At 40.4% G+C, this 23,732-nt stretch overlaps 1 protein-coding gene across 1 annotated transcript in view; it reads left to right on the plus strand.

Annotated features, from left to right (window-relative positions):
• LOC128739841 (uncharacterized) overlaps window positions 1-23,732 on the plus strand; it is a 45,947-nt gene that overhangs the window by 20,807 nt on the left and 1,408 nt on the right. The window contains exon 5 of the mRNA XM_053835342.1: window positions 21,199-21,300. Coding sequence (XP_053691317.1) covers window positions 21,199-21,300 — 102 coding nt within the window. The remainder of the gene's footprint in view (window positions 1-21,198; window positions 21,301-23,732) is intronic.

Here is a 23,732-nt window from a genome sequence, read left to right on the forward strand (position 1 = left end):
AACGAAAGCTTCGCCGAACAGCCGATTACGGACCGTTTTCAAATGTACACTAATTTTTTTTCAACAATGGATAATGTATCTTTAATTTCGGTAAATCAGATCTTCTTCATGTATCTTTGTCTTTTTTTTGACAGCTTGAGAAAAAAATTCCAAAATTTTAGTTGCCACCCGTTATATTCACTGATATTAATATTTTAATTTAGCAATTCCATGAAAAAAGACATACCTATAAAAAGGTGTTGCAAGTTTGTTCAAATTTTACGTACTTGTTTCTTTCCATAAAGTTTTAGACCCTTATTTTTTGCGCTTGGGATGCCCCTTTCTGAGTCGGTGTTGTCCCAAATATTTTCGTTTTTGCCAACAGTTCATAATTTGTGAACCAATGAATATTGATTTTGATACCAAATGAAAGGCTTTTGAATAAGCTTTTCAGAGCAAATCGCAAAAATATTGAAAATATTCAAAGTTTTCACCGAATGTACCTGAACGAGACCGTCTTTATTCACATTTTTCTGGAAAGTAGATTATATCTTATTTACTTACTGACTTCTGGCCGCTTAAGGCCGACTGTGTCAAGAATTTCTATCCAGTGTACTCGGTTTCGGGCTACTCGTCACCAAATCGTTGAACCTCGCAATCCACATTATGTTTTCAATTGCGCAAACCGCAAACTAAATTTTTACTTTTCAAGATACAATTTAAATCAGTTGCGAAACCTACACAAGTGTGGCCTAATTTTCTCACACGTGCGTATTCACTCTAACGAACACGCCGGTATAAACATCCCTTTCGGACTCTCGCTCTTATTTATTCATGCACTGCGGTGAGTTTTTGCGAGCCACAGTCGTCGCTCTCGTTCGTCCTGGCAGCCCGAACTGCTGATACACCGATTAGCGTATGCATTAAAAAATGGACTTTCTTCGGAAAGTGATGCAAAATACTAAGACAGGTAATTGAGTTTGATAAATTTCCCATGGAAGGTAATTATATTAGCTTACCTGCAAAAAAAATTCTACACCCTTGCGAGCATCCTTCCGGCAGTTGACCGAAACATTCGCCATGGCGGATGAAAACATGCGCGTAGGCATGTTTTCGAGTTAGACCATCCTCGGGTTTTTTTTAGTCTTGACCTTGAAATGCGGTCAAGCATATTTATCAATATTTTTTGAAACGGTGGTTCTATAATTGATGAAGGGACGGTAGGGGAAAGTAATGATTTTTTGGAGTGGTGGGGAAAGAGCGGAAAAGTGAGCGGGAGGGGGAGTTATTGGTAGCTACGCTTGACAAGTAGTCGTTGTGACTCCTACCTTTTACCCTTCCAGCATTGGACAAAAGGTAGGAGTCACAACGACTTGTTAAGCGTAGCTACCAATAACCCCCCCCCCCCCCCCCCCCCCCCCCCTCTTGGGTACCACAGTAGTGGGCCGACGCCAGATCCGACCAGAACACCGCGTCTTCGCCCTTATGGTATTTCTCTTTGTGGTATAAATTTTTCCGTTCACGGTCAGTACGGAGCGAAAGAAGAGCGGCTTTGACACCTCCTTCTCGCTGATTTTCCCCCACAGCACCACCTTGTTGTGGAACTTGGTGTGTGAAATGAACTTCACTTCGGAGATCACTTCCTCTTCCACTTTTTCTCTGTTTGGTCGGTTGCACCAACCTCCCGGCCAAGTGCACGCAGCGATGTAGTCACTTTTCCGTCGGAATTCCTCCTCAGTATCCTTTAGAGCTTCTTGTTACTTAGGATCGTCGGCCGTCCGGAACCGGGCTTACTTTCGATGCTCTGATTATTGTCCAATAGTGCCAAGACGTTGTAGACGCCGAAACGGGCCGAGTTCGCCGAGAGTTCGACTGATAGAGCTGTCAAATTTCTTCTGCCGACTCGTGGGTTATTATGATTGATGCTGCATGGGTAGTTTCATCAGTGCGTGTGAAGGTAAACCCATGAAAAATCGGCAATTTTTGTCCATTTTGTTAATGCAAACGTTACTCACGAGGGCACGCACTCCCACCCGTGAGTAGAATTGAGGATGAAGATGAAGAGAAGAGAAAAAGGAATGCAAAATCTGTATCCCAGTGGCAGCTGATTGCTCATGAGTTAATTGACTCGCGAGGAAGCTTTGCAGGAAGACGAAATGAAGCTGTCCGTTCACGAGTGTGTAGGTAGCAGAATGTCTGCACACAGCAACGGCGGCTGTTTGTCTTACGCTTGCGTGAGCGGCGTACGTGTAGAATGCTATGCCTCTCAGGCTCTCTCGCATCAGAGTAGCCATCGTTGTCTTCTCGCTCGATTTGCAACATTGATTTAAATATAGTTGCGAGAATACAATGCAGCCGCATGGTGTTTTGTTTTTAATTACAATGAAACGGATATTTCTGGCAAAGAAGCGCATGTTTTTGAATTGAATTCAATCGGAGCTCTTCTAAATTTCGATACTCCACAGAATTGAATAGGGCTTATTCCATTTAGTTTAGAGTACAATAATTTTTTTGGTTGAACGCTTTACCAAGCTGACCATACCAAATGGGAACTTAACCAATAAAATTAATATGCTCTAAACTAAATAAGGTAATCCCTATTCATTTCTGCGGACTTTTTTACACAAAAATATCAGGTTTTTAGGTTTTATTTTCTCGAAGTCAAGCTTGGTATAGTCCAATAAGTGTGAAAAAATGTCAAAAATAGGGGTAATTAGATGCGTCCGTTTTTTCGCTCGTTTTTGCCCATAGTGCATTGGTTGAAAAGTAGTAAAAGCATAAAAGGAAAAAGAAGAAGAAAACACTGACACTTAAGCACGGGTCATGGGCAGTTCACTCATTTTTAGCGATACTGAAAAAAACGAAATGTTGGAAGACACCCAGATCCCTGTCACGACAGCTGTCAGCTGAAGCCGCCTCCGATAGTGGTGGTAATAGAGGTAGATAACAAATGTTTAAACAACATTTATACGAGACAACGCATGTATTTAATGCTGCGCAGTATAACGAATGCAGCGTGTTGTTTTCCCTTTTTCGTTTATCGTAAAAAATAAGGCTACCAAAAGTCCGAATTTTTCCTTTCTTACGTTGCCGATAACAGGAAAAACGAATATGTTTCATTATCTACATCCCACATGCAACAAAGTTTCTGAAGCATACAACCGTATGATTGCGTAATTCTTACAGCTGCTGTCAAAATCGAGCCAGCAAGCCTGGCTCTAACGGCTGCAAGAAAAATGTATGAGAATGACGTTCGTGCCAGGGATGTGAAGACACCTGAACGATATAGATTAAAACATTGGTCGCAGTGATAATACTGAAAATACAGAAAAAATAATTTTAGTGTACAAGATAATGGCGGGACTAGTGCTGCAATGCTGTTGCCTTCTAACAATCTTGCTCAGAATTATTTCGAATTGCCTTGATGATCTACACTCGTAGTCTCCGATAACATTGCCCACTTTTATGGTGGTTTATGTATGCGTGATCCAACATCAATGTTTCTCGGTAACGTTTGAGCCAGGGGTGTGAAATTGTCAAAATTTAGCGGACTAAACATCCATGGACGGCGACAACTTGGAACCAGCCAGTATACCGAAAACAACAGCTAAAATTAGTTAAATTATAGCTAAAAGGCTGTGTTTGACTGCTTTGTAATTAGTTTCAGTAGTCTTAAAATGAATAAACCTTTAAGTAGGCACTATAACCAAAAGTACCAAAACCAATGAGTGGGACATGTACAATGTATGTAGTTTGACAACCACACCACCCCGCTGGTTTGAGCACGCCATTTAGAAATTCGAGAACCTTGGCAAGCGTTCTTTCTAGAGTTCTGAATTGAGAGACTGACCATGTCACTCAAAAACTCGCATCATTAAACCAACGACACTCACTGATTACGTGAAACGTGTGTCGTTGGTTTAATGATGACAAGTTCTCGCGAGCTACTGAGGTGCCCTGGCCAATCTCTCAATTGAGAACTCTAGTTCCTCCTAACCGCGTTGAGTTTTCAACGTGAGTGCGCAAAAAAATTTTACGTCTCTTGCGTTCCATCTTCAATAACTTTTTAACGCATACATCAATCTTGAACAATCCTGAAATTTTCACCAATAAATAAACAATTCTTCCAGATCAAAATGCTTTCATTAGGTTCTTGGTAAAACTAGAGGCGCTGCAGTAACTAGAAAGAAGCGACCAAACACTAACTGGAACAGACTTCGCCTACGCGAATTGCCACGCGTCCAACATTACAGGCAAATAAATTACTATCTGTAGTAGATGTATATTACAAGTATTTATAATACGCACCAATAAAGTATTTGAGTCAACTCACATGACGTTCGGTACACTTGGTGACGAATCGCAAGAACTATATTTTTTTTGCCAGTTATCATTGTGACCCTGAGGTTTTCGTTACACACAGAATAAGGTTCTTATACAATACAAAAGTAGATCACAAAATGGAGCAGAGAAAAAAGGAATGAAAACGATTCCAATGAATGCAGTGCTCAATGTTCCAAAAGCCTGTAGCTCGACTAGAAAAATTCGTCGGAATTTCTGACCGAACCCGCTTACTTAGCTTTAACTGAATTTATGTTAGAGTTCTTGCAAGCTCCACCCGAATCCAACAAAATGTCCAGAAAATCCAATATGGGTCATCTCATCTCAAACGTACACAAGGTTTGGAGTCGACCATCAGCGATTTCAACCAAAGTTGGCATAATAGTTCATTCCGACCCCACAACCAATTTCCCAAAGCTTTATGCCGATTGATCAATCCCCCTAGCAGTGGCGCTACTTCCTTTTTTACAGATTTTCAAAAAAACTCATTTTTCATTGGTTTAAATATCTCTGAAACAGTTTGATGTAAAGACATGCCAATATACTTTTTCTATGGATTTTTGGCCGCGCAATCGAATGATGTTATCAGTTTTTATCTAATTTGTCAACATCATACTTTTTTTGCAATTTAAAACAAAAAATGCGAGTATCTCAAAACACCTCCAATTTTATTTTCAAATAAATATGCTCAAAATGCTCGGCAGAAAATTCTATATAAGAATCACTTAACTAGAAAAAACAATATTGGTAGTTTGGGAGATATGGCGTTTTGAATATCTGGGGCAAGCGTAATTCTATCTGAATTGTTAGTGAAAGTACCTGAGGTTTAGGTTTTGCTAATATTCTTAAAAATAGATGAAAATCTTCAAAACTTGGTACTTTCCGATGACAATTAGGGAAGGGGTGGACACCACGCGATTCGCCAGAAAATTTTACATAAGATCTCTTATATTTTAGCAGCAGGCAGGCCGTTTCTGAAATTGATTCGTTTTAAGGCTAGTTTTTTTCCGTAGTGCAATAAAATGTTAATAAAGCATTTTTCAGGATTCGAAATTATTTCGAAGTTTCGAATAATCACGGTAGTGAAAAACCACATTAGTCGACATAACAATGCATTATATTGCTCCAATAACTAGCACACTTAAATAATAAAACTATAAAAATTTGTACGAAACTGTTACTTTTATTTAAATATATACAAAAGTATCCCGAACATCAAAATATATTATGCTGATTCTATGTTGAAAATGCATCTTTTTCATTAAAATACATTATTTAGTCATAAAAATGTCCGGAAGCTTCAGGTAGACGTGTATAAACATACTTTCACTAACAATTCAGATAGAATTACGCTTGCCCCAGATATTCAAAACGCCATATCTCCCAAACTACCAATATTGTTTTTTCTAGTTAAGTAATTCCTTATGTAGAATTTTCTGGCGAACATTTTGAGCAGATTTATTTGAAAATTAAAGTGGGGGTGTTTTGAGATATTCGCATTTTATGTTTTAAACTGCAAAAAAAATGTATGATGTTGACAAATTAGATAAAAACTGATAACATCATTCGATTGCGCGGCCAAAAATCCATAGAAAAAGTATATTGGCATGTCAGAGATATTTGAACCCGGAAAATGAGTTTTTTTTTAAATCTGTAAAAAGGAAGTAGCGCCACTGCTAGGGGGATTGATCAATCGGCACAAAACTTTGGGAAATTGGTTGTGGGGTCGGAATAAACAATTATGCCAGCTTTGGTTGAAATCGCTGATGGTCGGATCCAATGTTTCCGATTTTGGTGTACGTTTGAGATGGAATGACCCATATACTTAGTTGTCGGTAACTATGCAGTCCGTCAGAGGGTTTGAAATATCTGTTAGTGATTAGTTTATTAAAATTTGCAAACCTTGCAGCGTGTTTTACTTCTATACACATAGACATTAAATCACGGAGAACAGACATTCATTCAGAATATTTTTTTCTGGAATTCTTGAATAAACCTTCAAATTTAAATCGCCTAATATACTAGCATCACCACCACTGTAGTCTCCCTATTAAATGGTTCTTTTCTAGACTAAATGATGTGCACACTGACCGCTAGTTTATATAGACTATAAACATTATACTAGCGCCAGAAGCTACCGTTTATGAGCTAATTGTTGAGCTTTATACTCTTTTAGCGACACCATCACCATAGTTTTCCAACCAATTTGACATACGTTTTATCCAAGTGGGGACATTTTGCTTGGATGACTGTTCTCTTTGATCAAACCATTTTCTAGAAACCTTTGCTATACGAATCGCCATCATATTTTATCTAGTTGTATGACGAAAAAATTACATAATTAATCCTCTATTTTGGGTCCAGTCACGTCCAGCAACCAAGTGGGAATTGGGAATGAGTACAAAGGTTACACACCTTTGTTATTTTGAATCGTGTTTATCTCTGCATCCCTACAACAGTAATCGGGAAGTAAACTTGATAGAAGATTGGGGTCGTTAGATCCGTGTTCAACTTGACTTGTGACGTGATCGTTGCTTTTTGTATTATTTATTTTGATAACCAACTGCAGTAGATTAGACGTGTTCTCAATTTATTAGCAATTTGTTTGGAATTATTCAGCTTTGAGAGGAGATTTCATCTGTTCGAAATAGGAAAATCTCTTTGTAACTTGGTATAATTTATGTCGGAATCGTACGAAAGGCGGGTAACTTGGGTTTCTCAAAACCAACCATTGAAAGAAACTCAGATATTGTTTTTTACTTTTACATGAGAGAGAGTAGCATGGAGGAAAAATCTAACGTCAAATATTACTAATTGCAAAGAAAATTGTACCATCCAAAGTGCGATATCGCTCATAAAAGTGCTATTTTACATTAAATCGTTTTGGTATCTTCGGCGCCCTCTTTCGTTACATTCCAAGCTATAAATGCGCCGAAGAGACCGAAACGATTTAAACTAAAATAGCACTTAAAACCCAAAACCCAAAAAGACGAAAGTTAAAGCCTAAAAAAGCAAGTCTGTCTTCGCGAATCTTTCTCCGATTTTTACTACTATGGCAATTTAACTATTTTTTCCGGGACATGACAAACGGAGTGCAAAAACCAAAAAAAAATTAACGAACAGAATCACTTTACACCGCAAACCGTGAAAAGCATCATTCTGCGCAAAAATACCTTCCGCATTCAGTCTCATTCCCAGTTTGTTCCCTACCAACCAGGGCAACCACATTTACTTCCCGAAAAAGGAAAATCATTATTATTATTATTATTATGTTATTATTATTATCATTGTTTGTATGATTCCTTCTTTGAGCACACCGTCCTTGCGGGGCAAACTGAATTGTCTTTTTATTATCTTGAATAGCTATTACGTTTATTACTCGATCAATAAATGTTTCGTGGGTTGCTGCACGGGTAATGCAGGTACAGCTCTGGATATTCAAATACTAGGGATGCGTGGCGTTTTTGCTCCGGAACCTCTGCGGAAAATGTTGAAAAACACTTTCCTTTTCTTTTTTTGTCATTTATTTCAACTATTACAAGGTACCCCGAGGCAAGTGGGATTACGGGGTAAGTCGGACCGGAGCTCATAAAAACTCGCTTCAACCTCATTTTCTCCAACTGAATCTTTTTAGAAACGTAAGATACAACTCCAGCGCATACAATAAAATTATAGATTATTTATAATTGGCATTACAAACACCATGACCATGATGTTACCATGCCAATGACATACACTCAATAGTTTAATTGTTTAATTTCAACCACAACTAAACCATAGAAGCACAAACTATACAAGGCTTGCTACTACCCGCGACTATCTATTCATTCAGGTCCAAGTGGTTGTTTCCACCATCAAAAAATTTCATACCATGTTTCCATAAACAACCAACTTTGTTTTCAGCGTTATGAAAGGCAAAACGCATTTAGGTACCTACCACGTGCAAAACAAATTGAGGCCTGCTACAATGTTTACGCCGACAAACTTGATGACATTAGTGCAATTTATGTTTATACCCCACTAATGAGCTAGCCTCGTGTATTTAAGTTGTGATTGCAACAATGTTTCAGATTCTATTTATGCTATATACATAGGTGATTGAAATTCTTTATTCATGGACGAATCTACTGCCTACTTAATTTTGAATACAATCCTTAAGAACTTTAAAAAAAATCTATGTGGGGGATGTGCTCGATGACAGTCAGTGGGAAGAGAATTTTGTTTATCCAAAAAGTGTTACTTATCTTGCATTATTAAACAAACAAAAATGTAGATTCGGAACTTTCCATTAAGGTTTTATTTGATTCCCTGTTTTGTAGGTATAGTGATAAAGAATTGGTAGGTAAAGTGATTTAGAGCAGGATTCATTACAGTAAAGTTGGCTAAATCAGCATTACCATAGGCTAGCAGACACCGAGATTCCAAATATATGCACAAGATTCTCACAAAAGGATTTAACAGAATAAACTAACTTTGCACAGATTTTATGGTCTGCTATAGTAAAATCCAAGTGCAAGGCAAGTGACACCGAATCCTTTCTGGAGAATTGCTTCATTTTCATCACTTCACACCCATGCGGTCCTGTAAAAGGAGTTAACGTGATTTCCCTGAATAAACAAAATGATTCAATATTTGGCAATATCTGAAACTCTGTTGTGGCTTATCCTGCCTTCCAAACTGACTCCGTATACGAAATACCTACATGTGGGAGATCTTGTTCGAAATAAGTTACACGGCTCGTTTTAAAATTTGATGCCCACATTAGGCGCAATTTACAGTGGAAACGAGGGAATGCAATATCATCCTGCTCGTATCCACACAGTCCACACACAAAGCATCATCGACACTGGACCCGAAGAAGAGCTGCCAACTGCTGTTCTCGTACACGTAGGGAACAACAAACACATATATTCGTACATCTAATGGCCTTCGCAAAGGAGACTGATTGCCTACCTTCTTCAACACGACCTGTGCGCCAGAGCTGGGTCACCGGTGCTTACTCACGTACTCGTAGCGGCTTCACGTTCGCACACAGGATCGGGGCTATGTTTCCAAATGGATGCCGATTTATCGCCTCTTTAGCCATTCGTAGACAAACTGGACTGGACTGGCCTGAACTGAACTGGGCTGATGGTGTCCTCTAACCCGAGTGCCCACAACTGCATCGGAATATACGTGTGTTTTGGGCCAACCGGGCTAACACCGACAGTCAACTTCGTATTGCATCATCATCATCACTATCATCATCAGCAACAACAACATTCTGGTCGTTAGCCGTTTACCCGGTGATGCGGTGTGGAAATAGAGTTGCCAGCCACCACATCGAACTGACCAAGAAATTGCGACACACCAACCGGACCGTGTCCTCGCAGCCAGGCACACAATTGAAAACAATTTTAAGTAATCCAAGGGTACGCTGTGTACGTGCCGAATCGGACCACGAAACAGAGTTATTTGCGGAGTGATCGGCTTCATGTTGTGGGTTCTTTTTTTTCGTTCATAATTAAATAATGTAGTGCCAGCAAGGTTGACAACTGTAACAGCAAACACGATGTTGATATGACAGACTGATTCGAAACAGGTCAACCATCCGGTTAACCATAGATGCGACAGCACATTCATTGGCCAGCCAGCTTGGTCGGTTCTTGTTGACAGCGCCACAAATAAAAATAGTTTTTAATCTGTAAAGCACATAAGGTACTGAACTCACGCAAGAATGGCTTACGAAATATATTTACATATTTAAGTTTACAAAAAATACAAACTAATTAAGGTGAATTGACAGTTCAGTTTAAAAGGCTATTATTTTTATAGGCAATATGTTTCAAATAACCAATATTTTAATGAAACCAAAGATCAAGCAGTCAATATTCTAGTTGAAAATAACCTTGCAAACAACAAAAATATGTTCAAAAATTACGAACAATTTTAGTAGATTAAAAAAGAAACACCATTCGAATAAAAAATAATCATTAACTTGAAAAAAATACATAAATCGAAACATATCCATTGCAAAACGTGTTGGGATGTCAGCTGAAAAGGATCAAATTAAATAAATCTACTTGTATTGACCTTGACACACCTGAGAGAATTTCAACTCCTGCAAAGAGGGACCTAAAAGTTTTCTTTTACCCCTCAAAAAGAGAAAAAAGGAAACATCAAGTATCCTCAGTTGGCGATATGCTTCATGGAGGAATCGACCGAATTGGTTTGAAAGAAGTTTCTTCACCACACCACTCGACCCCCTTCTGGGCACGGAGAATCGCTTAACCCCATTACTCACTTCAGAAACAACTGTAACGAAAAAGTTTTTTGGTAAACAAATCTTTCCCAATAGTAAATCTTGTTCTGTAAACTGATGCAAGTGGTTTATATTTGCGACCCAATAAATAAACACACTCTGTAGTCACAAGAAAGATGGTATTAGAAATAAGGGGTTTTTCCGATTTTAAGAATTCACTTGTGTGTATACCTGAAGGATAGATAAATTTTTAATTTGGTTGGACGGGCGGTAAATTGATGGACACTTAAGGGCGTGTTGGAAAAGACTCTTAAAAATTAGTATACTTCACGGACGTATGAACATACTTCAAGTTCACCACAAACAACTTGGAAATTCTTAATATCTAAGGAGCTGAATAAATAATAATTATATAGTCATTACCTGAGAATTTATTGCACGATGCGTTACTATAATAATTTCACCTCGTTTATCAGACAGCTAAATGTAATTGTTAAGAATACTAAAAACTACAAGGTATGCAGCCCTAAGGGTTATACGAATGGGTGACGTAGGACTATATCAGATCATTAGATCAAAGACTAATGTAAACTGCATTTCTGGCATATGCATGTTTATAAGAAGCTGTAAGTGCCGTTGTTTAAGTGATTCAATTCTTCATTGAATGTAATGGTGGCTTTGAAAATACGTGGACGGGGGTTCATAAGTACAATGCCTGCAACCGTTGAGACATAGAAAATTTCTTTTAAAAATCACTTGTGTGCATCATAAAGGTTGAAACAGTAATGAATGCTCAGCCCACAGATTATTGTATTAAATATGGTTATGCGTAGCTTGACATGTTTCAATAATCTTACTTTTACTCGCTTGTGACCATTAAAAAGGCCTTTGGTTACAAATAACATTAAAGCCAAAGCACGTTCACCGCAAATATGACGTACCATTCGAATGTCCTTCTCTTTTGACATGAATGGAACAGGCGAATTAACGGAGTCGATTCACTGTCTTTTACTCCGAGAAGGTTTTACTAGTTTACTTTCACAGCTTACCGCTTGTTACATAGCAGAAAATTTCTGTTTTATTTGTATGACAGTCCTTACCCTTCTACCAAAGGGGTGAGGGGTCTCAAACCATCTTAAAATAAATTCAAGCCTCCTTAAACCCCCACATGCCAAATTTGGTTCCATTTGCTTAATTAGTTCTAGATTTATGAGTAAATTTGTGTTTCATTTGTATAGGAGCCCCCCACCCCTCTCAGAAGGGGAAGAGGTCTCAATACACCTACAAAAACCTTCACATGCCAAATTTGGTTGCTTTTGATTGATTTGGCAATTTGGCAATTTGTATATTATTTGCATGGGAGCCCCCCCTCCTCCCAAAGAGGGGAGGGGTCTCAATTCACCGTAGAAAAGGCATTTGTATAGGCAATTTGTATATTATTTGCCTGGGAGCCCCCCCTCCTCCCAAAGAGGGGAGGGGTCTCAATTCACCGCAGAAAAAAGTCTTGCCTTCTGAAACCCCCATATGCCAAATTTGGTTCCATTTGTTTGATTAGTTCTAGATTTATGAGAAAATTTGTATTTCATTTGTATGAAAGCCCCCCCTCTTAGAAGGGGAAGAGGTTTCAGTACACCTTAGAAAAAATTCTTATCTCCAAAACCCCCACATGCCAAATTTGGTTCATTTTGATTAATTAGTTCTCGAGTTATGAGACAATTTGTATATTATTTGCATGGGAGCCCCCCTTCCTCCCAAAGAGGGGAGGGGTCTCAATTCACCATAGAAAAAAATCTTGCCTTCTGTAACCCCCACATGCCAAATTTGGTTCCATTTAATTGATTAGTTCTAGATGTATGAAGGAACTTGTATTTCATTTGTATGTGAGCCCCTTCCCCCCTTTAGAAGGGGAAGAGGTCTCAGTACACCATCGAAAAAAAAATCCTACCTTCTAAAACCCCCACATGCCAAATTTGCTTTCATTTACTTGATTTGTTCTTTAGTTTTGAGATTTGTGTTTCATTTGTATAGGAGCCCCCCCCCCCCCCCTCTTACGCCGTCCATAAAATTGCTCTCTCGCCCCTCCATAAAATTGCTGATCATTTTATCTTTCCAACGAAATATTGTTCAGTTTCGATCAGTAGTTTAGTAGTTATTAGCATTTGAAATCTTTCATTCAAACGTTACACTTCTATTTTCGTTTTCACAAAGTGCTACCCAATCCCAGACAAAGACCTAGTCCTACGTCAAAAACCACGCGTGCTTCACTTTTTCGGCTTTGAAACAAATTTAGGCACACTGTTCATCTCAGGTAGAAAAATAAAACTCTCCGAATAATCATAAATGAGTTTAGAGAGTGTTAGTATAATGAACAAGAAACATTCGAAGAAATTCCCATTATATCTAATGGTTTGGTATTTGAAGTTTCTCAAAATTCAACAAATAATTAAAAATTGAAATAATTCTACTTTAAGCGTATGTTTGTCTAAACTGACAAAAAGTTTGTTGTGTAGACGCTTTTTATTATCGTGCCATTCAAACATGTTTTGTCTTGTTTGCTTCGTTATTTCTAAGCTGTGGTGGTAATCTTTAGAGCACGAAAATTGATTCACAGTAGCCAGTCCGTATATGCGTTATATTAATATGTTACTATTGTATACTTTAGAGAAACTAGTAAATCATGAAGAAAAAACTTGAAAGAGAATATAAATAAATTTTCAGAACCAAACAGTCCTACTAACCAGAGACCGGAATACAACGTCATATCGTCCCTTCAGTCCATTCCATCGCTCCGTACTATTTTGTATTGATAGAACTTATCGTTTGCGAGAGTCATGGGCAATCCAAATTCATACCTTTTTTTTTTTTTTTGAAACGATGATTCTACAATTGATGAAGGGACGGTAAGGGAAAGTAATGAAGAAGGATTTTTTCTGGAATGAAGGGGAAGGGTGGAAAGGAAGGGGGGGGGGTAGTAGGTAGCTATGGTTAACAAGTTGTCGTTGTGACTCCTACCAGTCCAGCGCCTCTGTGGTTCAAAGGTACACGGGTACCAGTGAGCGACACGCCCTGGCAGGTGTTGTGGGTTCAAATCCGGTTATAATCTCTGATTACAGCTTGGTTCGACCCATGCACCTTCCAGCATTGGACAAAAGATAGGAGTCACAACGACAACTTGTTAACCATAGCTACCTACTACCCCCCCCCTTCCTTTCCACCCTGTGTAACACTGCTATCCACTAGGAATCACCCAACATGCCGCATCTAGCACACACACAACTTATATTCAAAGAGGTTAACTACGCACTGAGGGATAAGATTATCGTACGATGGCAACATGCCCGAACTCACTGCGCATACGAACCGAAGAACGAACAGCAAGCCTTCTGGGTTCGGGATGGCGCCGGGGGATGGCTTTCACGATACGTGCAATACACTTATTTATTAGGTGGCTGAATACCACACATCTTCCCTCTACTCTCAAGGAAAGAAAGCAACGGTCTTGGTCAATTGGGCTATAACCGCACAGCCCAACCTTCTCCCTCAACCTGGGATGGAAGCTGACTTGCCGGTTCCCTTTCCTCCTAGCACGTTGACGTAAAAGTACCATGTTCAGCTGAACTACCGGTTAATCCCTTCAAATATTCTTCAATATCCCTGACAAAAGCTGCATAGCTGCCGGTTTCGCCGCAAACAGGTTTTAGCTCAGCTGCTCGAACGATGCCCTGAAGGTCATCTCCCACCGAATAAATATAGTAGTTGGGAACGCCTAACTGGGCTGGGTCATTTGCATTTGCAGCGATTTCAAAATTGTCGTAATATTTCGTCCAAGTTTCCCACATTTTCGTTTTGCGAATCGCCAGTGTACTCCACGCTGTTCTCGTCAGGACTACTGATACGAACAAACCGGCCTGGAGAAAACACTTGGCTGTCCTCCGATTCACACGAATGCTCCCTATCGCTTCCGTAAATCGGAGCAGGACCGTATCTACCTGGACTAAACATTGTCTCATATAAAGCAAAATTTCTCGTTATGATGTAAAACAAAGGTAAAACTTGGTTTGAAATATAAGCAAACAAGCATAATCTTGTAATTAGCTCCAAAATTTACTTTCACAGATAAAAATTCTCCATGGATATAATTTATAATTGAAAGTTTCTAAATTTTTGGTTATTTAAACTTTCACCATATATAGTAAACTATATCATCCTGTTAATCTCGCAAAATTTGCTTTCTTGCAATAGCTTCAAGCCAAATTGCTTGTGTGCTCTACTCGCCCTTTTCGCTTATTTACCCAAAATAATATGGACGGCGTTTTCCTCGTTACGAACCAGATAATAGTTCTTAGCAATGCTCGTCCCGAGTTATTAATCAATTCCATGAATGCTCGTCCCGAGCTATCAAAGTACTTTTGAACATGCTCGTCCCGAGCTGGCAACCAATTTTACAATTGCTCGTCCCGAGCTAAAACACGTTGCTGCAAATGCTAACTGAACTAACAACTTTGCCAATGCTCGTCCCGAGCTAAGAGTCAATTTTGCAATTGCTATATAAATGCTCGTCCCGAGCTTTAAAAAACACATTACAAATACTCGTCCCGAGTTATATAACGTCACTGCAAATGCTCGTCTCGAGCTAAAAAAAAACTTTACAAATGCTCGTCCCGAGCTAACAAAGTTTCCTGCGTCTTCATACATAATCAAATCTTTTGTGCCATCGTGCACCAAAAACTACCACTGCTCGTCCCGAGCTGATATCGACTCTCACTATTATCGCATTTCTTGGAAGCGATGAAAAGAAAAAAAGAATGGCGTAGTATCGTACCGAGTACTTTTCCACACACGGCAGCCATTTTCTCGTGCAGATTTCCTGTTCAATTTGCACAATCGTTTATTCGGATATTTCAGTGCTTAATTCAGCCACACATTGGATGATTCCCAGAAGCCATGATTTATTTTTGCCGCTGTCCGATAAGTTATATGCTATTAATTAGATAAGCAGCAAAAAACCTGTCGCGGTCGCCAAATGTGTAACACTGCTATCCACTAGGAATCACCCAACATGCCGCATCTAGCACACACACAACTTATATTCAAAGAGGTTAACTACGCACTGAGGGATAAGATTATCGTACGATGGCAACATGCCCGAACTCACTGCGCATACGAACCGAAGAACGAACAGCAAGCCTTCGGGGTTCGGGATGGCGCCGGGGGATGGCTTTCACGATACGTGCAATACACTTATTTATTAGGTGGCTGAATACCACACACACCCTTCCCCTTCATTCCCGAAAAAATCCTTCTTCATTACTTTCCCTTACCGTCCCTTCATCAATTGTAGAATCATCGTTTCAAAAAAAAATATTAATATATGCCTGACCGCATTTCAAGGTCATGACTAAAGTCACGAGTTTGGTCAAATTCATACATTACTACGAGAAAACATTCTCTTGTGTACGATGACTGGTCATATAAAATGTCACGACATTTTCTTTCCTTTCGTGACATTTTTCGTCGTAGTATAGAGATGATACAGATTTATCGCTATATTTGCATTTTTCGACTGGCGAACGTGAACGAGATCTAAATTAATGATACGGATTTCACCTAACATTCCTATTTGATCAATTCAGGTATTTGAAATTTTGAAGATACTTTAGATATGACCATAAACCAATAAACTACAAAACTTCATGATTTCTTTATTCTTGTTTCTTTGCCGTCGACATCGTTTCTTCCTTTGTTTTTGAAATTATATGGTAACGATACCAGAAATCGCCACTTTTCCAGACAGCAAACAAGGAAACCGCGATTCTTTGCTATATACTTTGTTTCATATCGATGAGAATTGTTTAGCCTACATTAAAGAGAAACATTTTTGCTACGTTTTCAGCCTTAAGCTTAAACCCACATATTTGGAAGAGTCGTTGTAAATGTAAAATTTGTGATGCATGTGAGGCACCAGTTTTCGCCACCCCCAGAAGCATCGTTGGCTGGCTGGTATGGCATGGGGAACATGGCATGGTAGCATGACTGGTAAACGGCTTGGTAATGCGTACCATCGGTGCCTTGTGCACTGGGCATAAAATAGACCCCACAGTGGTTCACATCCTCTTACCTAGCCACTCCTACCCCTACCTCCTCGTGATACCAGCCGAGATACGAGCAACCTCGGTGGAGATCGGGTAACTAACGCCGGTAGAAACCAAGGTCGTATGCTGACAGGGGAGGAGGGCTCCTTTGAGCTACGTTGGCCCTCCGGCGATACTGTGGGGTTGGTTGCGGGCTTTGCAAGCCTGAACCACTAAAAAACAAAGCAATGGACTCCGTAAGTAATAATAATAACTCTAATCGGAACAATCAACAAAGACCCAGGCGACGAAAACGGACTAACGATTGGAAATTAGGAACATGGAACTGTCGGTCTCTAAATTTCCTCGGAAGTACTCACGTGCTTTCTAAAGAAGTGAAGAGCCGCAAGTTCGACATCGTAGCGCTGCAGGAGGTTTGCTAGAAAGGAACGATGGTACGTACGTATAGAGATGGTCATACCATCTACCAGAGCTGCGGCAATACACACGAGTTGGGCACAGCTTTTATAGTGATGGGCGAGATGCAGAAGCGGGTGATCGGGTGGTGGCCGATCAACCCCCGAATGTGCAGATTAAGAATCAAGGGCCGATTCTTCAATATAAGCATAATTAACGTGCACAGCCCTCACCTCGGAAGTACCGATGATGACAAAGACGAATTCTACGCGCAGCTGGAGCGTGAATACGACCGCTGCCCGAGACATGATGTCAAAATTATCATCGGGGACTGTAATGCTCAGGAGGAGGAGGAATTCAAACCGGTGATTGGACGGTTCAGCGCCTACCTGCAAACGAACGAAAGCGGCCTAAGACTTGTCGACTTTACCGCCTCCAAGAACATGGCCATACGTAGTACCTTCTTCCAACATAACCTCTACCATCGGTACACCTGGAGATCACCCAACCAGACAGAATCACAAATCGACCACGTTCTGATAGATGGTCGGCACTTTTCAGACATTATCGACGTCAGAACCTATCCGGGCGCTAACATTGATTCGGATCACTACCTAGTGATGGTAAGGATACGTCAAAAACTATCTGTTGTGAACAACTTACGATACCGCCGCCCGCCACGGTATAATCTAGCACGACTGAAGCAACCGGAGGTCACCGAAAACTACGCGTTATCTCTCGAAACCACGCTGCCGGAAGAGGGTCAGCTGGATGAAGTCCCTCTTGAGGACTGTTGGAATGCCGTGAAAACAGCCATTAACAGCGTAGCGGAGAACGTCCTTGGACGTGTGGCACCGAATCGTCGTAACGAGTGGTTTGACGAGGAATACCAGCAGATATTGGCCGAGAAGAACGCAGCGCGGGTACAAATGCTGCGTAGAGCCACCCGTCAGAATGTGGAGCGATACAAACAGAAGCGGAGGCAGCAATCCCGACTCTTCAAGGAGAAGAAGCGCCACCAAGAGGAGAAGGAGTGCGAAGAACTCGAACAGCTGTACCGCTTTCACGACACACGGAAGTTCTATCAGAGACTCAACGGATCTCGCAAAGGCTTCGTGCCGCAGGCACGATAAAGATAAAGATGGAGGTATCTTGACTGACGACCGTGCGGTGATCGAAAGGTGGAAGCAGCACCACGATGAGCACCTGAATGGCGTGCAGGCGGAAGACCATGATAGCGGAGGAAGTGACCACATTGGTGCAGCAAGCGACGAAGATGTGCCACCCCCATCGATAAGGGAAGTTAAAGAAGCCATCCAGCGGCTGAAGAAAAACAAAACAGCGGGAAAGGATGGCATTGGAGCGGAACTTATTAAAATGGGCCCGTACAAGTTGGCCGGCTGTCTGTATTAACTGATTGTCAAGATTTGGGAAACGGAACGACTACCGGAGGAGTGGAAAGACGGGGTTATCTGCCCTATCTACAAGAAAGGTGATAAGCTGGATTGTGAGAACTACCGAGCCATCACTATCCTGAATGCCGCCTACAAAGTGCTGTCCCAAGTCCTCTTTCATCGACTATCGCCAATAGCCAATAGATTTGTGGGAAGTTACCAGGCCGGCTTCATGGAGGGTCGGTCTACAACAGACCAAATCTTCACCCTGCGGCAGATCCTCCAGAAGTGCCCCGAATTCCGAGTCTCCACGCACCACCTGTTCATCGATTTCAAAGCCGCATATGATAACGTAAACCGACAAGAGCTATGGAAAATTTTGGACGAAAACGGCTTTCCGGGTAAGCTTACTAGACTTATCATGGCTACGATGGATGGTATCCAGTGCTGTGTGAGAATCTCGGGTGGATGGTCGAACCCATTCGAATCTCGCAGGGGACTTCGACAAGGAGATGGTCTTTCCTGCTATTCAACATTGCGCTTGAAGGTGTTATAAGACGAACGGCGATCGAAATGCGGGGCACGATTTTCAATAAATCCAGTCAATTTATCTGCTTTGCTGACGACGTGGATGCTGTCGGCAGAACATTTGAGGCGGTGGAAGATCAGTACACCAGACTGAAACGCGAAGCAGAGAAGATTGGATTGCAGATAAATACGTCTAAAACGAAGTATATGCTGGCGGGCGGGACCGAGCGCGACAGGGCTCGCTTGGGCAGTACCGTGGTAATCGACGGGGATGAGTTCGAGGTAGTCGACGAGTTGGTATACCTTGGCTCACTGGCAACAGAGGACAACAATACCAGCCGTGAGATTAAAAGACGTATTATCAGCGGAAATCGGGCCTACTACGGACTCCACAAACACTTGCGGTCGAACAATTTGAGCCCCCGTACAAAGTGCACACTGTACAAAACGCTAATTAGACCGGTTGTCCTCTACGGGCACGAAACGTGGACATTGCTAGAAGAGGACCTACGAGCACTCGGAGTTTTCGAACGGCGGGTGCTAAGAACCATCTTTGGCGGAGTGCAAGAGAACGGTGTATGGAGGCGAAGAATGAACCACGAGCTCGCGCGTCTCTACGGCGAACCAAGTATTCAGAAAGTGGTTAAAGCTGGATGGATACGTTGGGCAGGACATGTTGCAAAAATGCCGGACGACTATCCTGCAAAAATGGTTTTCGCATCAAATTCGGTAAGAACAAGACGAAGGGGGGCACAGCGAGCGAGGTGGCAAGACCAGGTGGAGCGAGATCTGGCGAGCACTGGGTGCCCGCGGAACTGGAGATCAGTTGCCATGGACCGAAACAGATGGAGAAATTATACTGCGGATGCCTTGTCGTAAGACGTTAGGCCAATTAATCAGAAGCATCATTTGTATCCGGTTCTAGACAGAAAATTCATTAATGATTATATTTTTTCCGAAAATAGGATTAATTTTCAGTTAAATAGCGAAAACAGAATGGATTTCCGTTGAAAATCAATCGCATAACTGGTTCCCGCGATGCGCTTAGGAACAGTCCATTGAATTTCGCCAATAGCGAAAAGTGGGTCATGTTTAAATCATTTCAATATGACGACGCCACCTAAAAATAATGCCAATTTGAGTTATATAACCATTAAGGGTTTGGAGTCATATTATATTGGTTCAGTACATAACTATGTTTAAATTATTCAAAATGTTATGCTAATTATGGCATTCCAAATATCTATAAAACACTTTTGAACCCCTAGGGTGGCGAAAACTGGTGTCCTGGCGAAAACTGGTGCCGTTACCCTAATTAATACTGTATTTTTTGGTAGTTTTCACGGATAAATCGTTGGTGAAACAAGAAATGATTTATAGCATTCATGTGATCATAATCTGCAGAACCTACTTCATTTTTTGCGATACCTGTCATTATAATAGTGAAAAAGGGTCTGCACCGTACCATAATGTAAACGACACAAAGAGCAAAAAATGTCATTGTTCCCATGACATTTTTCGTCGTTCATGTATGGTAGAAACATATCGCTTAACTGGTCGCAAGAAAAAAAGTCAAATGTATTCAAATTTCTGACACCAACCAGTACAACTCTTCTGACTCTTCATTAATCGTACGCTTGAACGAAAATGAATTCGAAATAGCCAATTTGTGTGTCAATGTGACGTCTGTTTACAAGCCAAATGCAAAATCAAACGTGAAGCTTGTATAATAATTTTCCAAACGACGATATCTAAGTCGGATTACCACTGATGTAGTCCAAGCTTAGATCGAAGAGCAGCGAATGAATGACGATAATGCCTCTGATCTGTTTTACCCATGTAACTTGATTATTTGTAGATTCAAATTGGATAAAGATTCGTTCAACATGTAGTTACTAGTATCGGAAGCGCTCTGAACCTATGAACCGTTTATTATTCTTACCTTCGAATGATATCAAAGTAATTGTGTAAGCTCAAGTTACCTGTCTTGAAACGGCATATGGAACGCCTTTTTGTTTTGTACTCACTTCAAGCAAGTCGAAACAATTCCCATACATTAATATTCTAGTCCTTACTGCTCATCATGAAACCTCTTGAGCAAAACTTTATTTATTTATACTTTTATCAGTATGATAAGCCAAGAACTCTCATACCTATTATTGTTGCGAAAATATATATGCATAGCTAATACACTATTCTTCTGCCCTGTATCTTTTCGCTTTCACAGACTCCGCTAGTGTGGTGGTCCACGTAATCAAAGGTGAACATCCGGCTGCTATGCAACATGGCGTGAACGAAGCCGATTACATACACAAATCACAATCCGTAAGTAATGATTGAAGTTTACTTTCATCGAAAGCATGCTCTACCAACCACTCCGTGCCAAAGGATACCTGAACTGAACAGTTTATGAGAACTGATGTACAGTGGGATTAACACCGCTACTTATTGTTCGTACAGCTCTCCTGTACTCGCGCTGGTAGAAATTTCCCCTCACATGATTTAATCAGCCGATAGTTCAACACGCTGGCCGTGCATGCGTAATTAAACCCGCGAATGTCGGTGTTATCGCAACCAAACCCAATCATCATTCCAACCGAACAGTTCAATATCCTTACCGGTTGGAAGCCATCGTCGCTCGGTGCGCCAGTTATCTCTTCGACCAAACGACCGACGGCATCGGTAAAACAATTTACTAATCGTGTTTCCTTGTACCTCGCTCTTCTCTGATTTCGCATTGCCACTGCTGCTGGTGTTACACATCAATGACTCTAATCACCGGTCGGTCGATGCTTTCACGCGAAAACCGATGCTGATCTTCGATGGCAACGCGACACACAGGTCAGGACGGCTCTGATGGTAACGCTCTGTCTTCTGTCTCAGCTGCTCGGGGTGCTCCCCAACAGGTAAGTCCAGTTCAAAGTGATTAATTCGCTTCGGTTATTGTTACTTGCTGCAATGACTTTTGCTAGGTTCGCGCTGGATAAAGGTACGGGGCTTCGTTAAATGCAGTCCCGACCTCACCGTTTTACATTGCGGATTGTTACATGTATAGCATGTGAAAAGTAATCCAATCCTACTTCCTGTTGCTCCGCACGTCAGATTGGCGCTGATTAATGAGTTGCATAATTCGAGCAAACATGGCAATTTATTTTTCTGTGTAAATACAATTATTTTTTTTTTATTAAAAACACAATGCACCCCTAATGAACCAATGTTGTTGAAAAAGCAGAAAGATTTCTACTAACAGATAGATTCAGAAAAGATATGTTAAATGTTAAATAGGCTTACGCTGTCGCATCGAAAATTCAAAAGCACTACTCAAGCGTTCCACTGTTCTGTCAAACTATAGAATAGAGTCAAGACTAGAATGGAAGCATAGAGAGGTGAAGTTTTTAAGTTAAACTTTTTATGACTTATTTTCTTTTCACATTAGGTTGCCGCAGTAAAGCGGTTGGTGCACCTGGAAGAAAATTTTTAAACAATCAGCCTTCGTTAAACTCGAAAAAAAACTTCTGACTAGCTATCCCGTGTAGGGGAAAATTTCCATAAAGAGTATATTATATTTTGAGACTGAATAACTGAAAATATCTTTATGGATCAGTTAGGGTATAAACTTATGAGAATACCAGTCTGAAAGTGTTTCGACAAATTAGCTAGCAGGATTTTTTGTTCGATTTATATTTATTTCTGTTCGGGAAATCTAGCCAGCAGAAACATTTCGCAAAGATAACAGTATTATGCATTTGCTTCCTCCGTTCGTTCTTCGACCCGCCAGTAGTCTACACACTACATGTCACTTATCAGCATAGGTTAATTAGGTTATCTTGTGAAAGGTAGATTTCATGAACCTCGTGAAAGTTTTAATAAAATTTTCTCAGTTGAGCTCAGCTAGATTATCCTTGTACAGCGTTGCAGATGTATCAAAAGCGGATGAATTTTCATTGTCATTTGATAGTGTCCTCGGAAAGTTCTCTAATATTGTTATTTGTTTACGGAAACTATCTATTTGTTGGTCTACTCACGAAGCTTCTGCATATATTTCAAAATGTTATGAGATATCTTTCCTTCAACAATTTTTGTTGTAGTTGTTTCAAGTTTCCCGTCTTTTTATGTTGCCTCACATTCTTCGGGTTAAATATTTAAAACCATCGTAATATACAGTTCTTATAGTAGGACTTTGGCCTATTATAGTAAATAAAAAAACTGCAAAGCTAAATTCAGTCTAGAGGCGTTACAAATGAACAGAATATTTGTGGAAGTTCGAACAATGCGGTGATCACAAAGCGGTAACAAATGCTTTTCAATTTTACCTTTCTTCCAGTTTGTTTCAATAATTTATCCACATCATACAACTAACTAAAGTACGTTAAATCTTCGTAAGGGATGTCTAAAACTAACACTAGAACAATTAAAATTTGAAAAATTGCACACACTATATACCAAGCAACACATAGCTTCACTTGATTCATTTTGACCAACGTAGGATGCCCGGGCAACGAAATTTTTCTCCTATCGTCGAGAGTTCTTGATACGGCGGAAGTACTTTGCTAAGATAGGAGTCTCAAAGGAGAACCAAATTCCAGTGCAACAGCTCCAAACTACAACAGCATTATTGTTTTCACGAGACACATTAAAATCAAACACTTCATAGCAGCTATTAAAAACACGGCACATACTAAGCACTGGTTCGTGTAACCCATAGTTAGTTCTTGAATGTCGATTGACGAGAAAGGCGTGCGAACGAAGATTACGTCTTCT

This window comes from Sabethes cyaneus, chromosome 3, assembly GCF_943734655.1.
Source record: "Sabethes cyaneus chromosome 3, idSabCyanKW18_F2, whole genome shotgun sequence".
NCBI classification, from domain to species: Eukaryota; Metazoa; Arthropoda; class Insecta; order Diptera; family Culicidae; genus Sabethes; species Sabethes cyaneus.